Source organism: Alnus glutinosa, chromosome 1 (assembly GCF_958979055.1).
Source record: "Alnus glutinosa chromosome 1, dhAlnGlut1.1, whole genome shotgun sequence".
NCBI lineage: Eukaryota > Viridiplantae > Streptophyta > Magnoliopsida > Fagales > Betulaceae > Alnus > Alnus glutinosa.
The window spans coordinates 5,918,086-5,920,633 of record NC_084886.1 but is presented as its reverse complement, the minus strand read 5'-3'; the positions used below and the strand labels follow the sequence as shown (position 1 = coordinate 5,920,633).

Sequence of the window (2,548 nt, the reverse complement as noted above, 5' to 3'; positions counted from 1 at the left end):
ATGACCATGTTTACAGTATTGGCCAGTTTGGCATCAAAGTGCAAAGCTTAAGGAGTTGCCCTTATCAAGTTTCGAGAATCTAGCTGTTGCCTGTTGGGCACCCAATACAGCTCGAACTTTTAATATCGTACTTTCCGTCAATTTATCACAGCGCACCCTAAAAATAAAATAGTTGGTACTCGATCGGGATACTTAATTTTGATGGCTTTTGAAAACAGATTTTTTGAATTTCTACCCAGCACTTCATTACATATTTCGTATCACAAACGTCTGGATCTTAATCATTGAGTGAAAATATGTATGCATAAATAGCTGTTTGCTTTGTTTTAAGTGGGTGCTACTGCTAAATCTTTGGAATTTAAACTGGTCATAAAGCTTTATTGTTCTTTAAAAAAAAAAAAAAGGATGAAAATGATGAGCGGTAAATTAATGATGTGGAGAAATATATTCGTGATCAACCACAATGGCTAGAACTTAGCAAACTGGAGATTTGAAGCACATCTACCCTTTGGTAGCACCGGACACTCGATGATTTCAGAGCCGGAAGTGTCGACACACACGAAAATCTGGTAAAGTTGGCTGTTTCCAGCTGAATCCTTATTGCACTCTATCCCGGGGGTGTGCCCAGTCGCCTCTTTGATGGCTTCCACAATGCTCTCCAAGCTGTAGAATCCATCATCTGGTTTGATACCAGCTTTCTTGAGGATTTGTAGGAGGTTTACTTTCTCCTTCAGTTTAAGAGCTGCTTCAAAGTAGTCCCGCTGGTCAAGTTCTGACTCTGAGCAGGTCCCGTGTTTCTCCCATTCATGTGACCAGAACCTCAGCCCATTGCTGCTCGGGCAGCTTAGTGATGGCCAATTCTTTTCCATACTGCTCATCAGCTCTGAAATCTACATGCACCAACAGCAGCCAATATTAATATTATATCAATTAAGACAAATTAATCACAAAAGATTTGGGAGCTCGCTCTAATCTGGCCTGCATGTGGATAATTAATTGCAATCTAAACTGATTAATAAGGTGATCAACACGTGGCAATGACTCCAATGAGGGAATGGGATTTGATTCCCATTGTCTCGCCCACTTTCATGGAGTAATAAGACAACAAATATTTAAGGTTTCATGCATGATCCTAATACTGAAATTTCTACCATGATATATATATAAAATATCAGTTTAATTAGTTTTGAACATTTATTTACGTACCATGCAGAAAAAAATTGTGATATCCAGATTTCTTTATTCTCTTTTGTAGATGTATGGAAAATCCCACTGACCATTTTTTCTTTTTTCTTTTTTATTTTTAAAAAAATTACTTACAAAACGAAAATCTCAAATGTTGGACATTTGATCGAAGCCTAGATCGACCTGCTTTTTAAATCATACTTGCCTGCCTATGCAGATCTTATTCTCAAATACGATCGACCCCGATAAAAGATTTATAATTACTTTCAAGTCATATTAATTTGTTTAAGCGAATAAAAAACTTTAGCAATAAACCTGGCCTCTCTAAATAAATACTTTAGTACTAGATATGTATCTTCTAATTAATTTATGCCCTTTTATTGATGAAATATATACACAGGGCTAAGCTGTATCTATTGATTCCGCTTCCTTATGTAGAATAAATAACCAATGGAACATCTTTAATTTGTGTTTAATTAATTAAACCACACACTTTAATAATTAAGAGATTTCTAACAAAATTTAATCCTAAAACTTAGGTTCCTCAGACTGCAAAGTCCCTTATTATTTCATCTAATCATTTGTAAGAATATCATGCCAACAAATGTTAGTACCTCTGCTTTATTGAAGACACTAGCCGGATCACAGTTGGACGGGTATGAACCATCTTTGTAATTAGGCCAAAGTCCATGAATGCCGAAATCTGCCGCAGGCTTTCCTGTCTTAGGATAGCAGCAAGTATGCTTTGTGTCACAGTATGCTCCTGGCCACTGCACGTATCCACCAAAGATGGTTCAAACAAAAACAACAAATTAATTAAGTACTTCAAACGAAGGATACATGCATATGAAAATGAAAACAAGACCAAGTTAACTAACCTGTTGAACGAAGTAAAAGAAATCAAAATCCTGTGAAAGACAAAGAACTGAGAGATACTGCACGATCAAAAGTTTGATCAAGATTGACGATTTGAGTTCCATATCTTAAATTCTTTGAACTCAGGTTAGGTTGAAGCTGTATTTTATAGGCAAAAAGGAAGGGTTATGGGTAGAATATCCGGAACAGTATATGCTTACACCTTAGCTTACAGATCGACCTCCATTAATTTACTTATTTATTTGCTTGCGTGTGCACAGATCTCACGCCTGCACGTACGTTTTGTATTGGCTTGCCTTTTTCTATTTCCTTTCATCTTGTTTAAAAGCGTCGTCTAATATTTTTCCTTCATATATATTTAAAGCAAAAGTTGTTGGGGGAGTGGGGGAGTGAAACCTTTGCTTTACTCTTTTTTTCCAAGTTTGAGTTGCTATTTGGACAATGGTACTTAATGGTGAAATGATTAGTAATTAAATACTTCATTTTT

At 36.1% G+C, this 2,548-nt stretch overlaps 1 protein-coding gene across 1 annotated transcript; it reads right to left on the bottom strand.

Moving 5' to 3' along the window:
- Positions 1-404: 404 nt before the first annotated feature.
- On the bottom strand, positions 405-2,195 carry LOC133858488 (ribonuclease 3-like). The gene is made up of 3 exons (XM_062293963.1): positions 2,064-2,195; positions 1,800-1,955; positions 405-890 (listed from the first exon to the last, which is right to left on the bottom strand). The coding sequence occupies exons 1-3, from the start codon at positions 2,163-2,165 to the stop codon at positions 468-470; spliced, it is 681 nt and encodes a 226-aa protein (XP_062149947.1). The 5' UTR covers positions 2,166-2,195; the 3' UTR covers positions 405-467.
- Between the last annotated feature and the right edge of the window lie 353 nt (positions 2,196-2,548).

Bases quoted from the DNA above. Each gene is read 5' to 3' on its own strand.
- LOC133858488 (XM_062293963.1), bottom strand. From the start codon at position 2,165: ATGGAACTCAAATCGTCAATCTTGATCAAACTTTTGATCGTGCAGTAT. The intron at 1,956-2,063 runs GTTAGTTAACTT...GGATACGTGCAG, and splicing joins TCTTTTACTTCGTTCAACAG to TGGCCAGGAGCATACTGTGA. The intron at 891-1,799 runs GTACTAACATTT...TGGTGCATGTAG, and splicing joins GTGTCTTCAATAAAGCAGAG to ATTTCAGAGCTGATGAGCAG.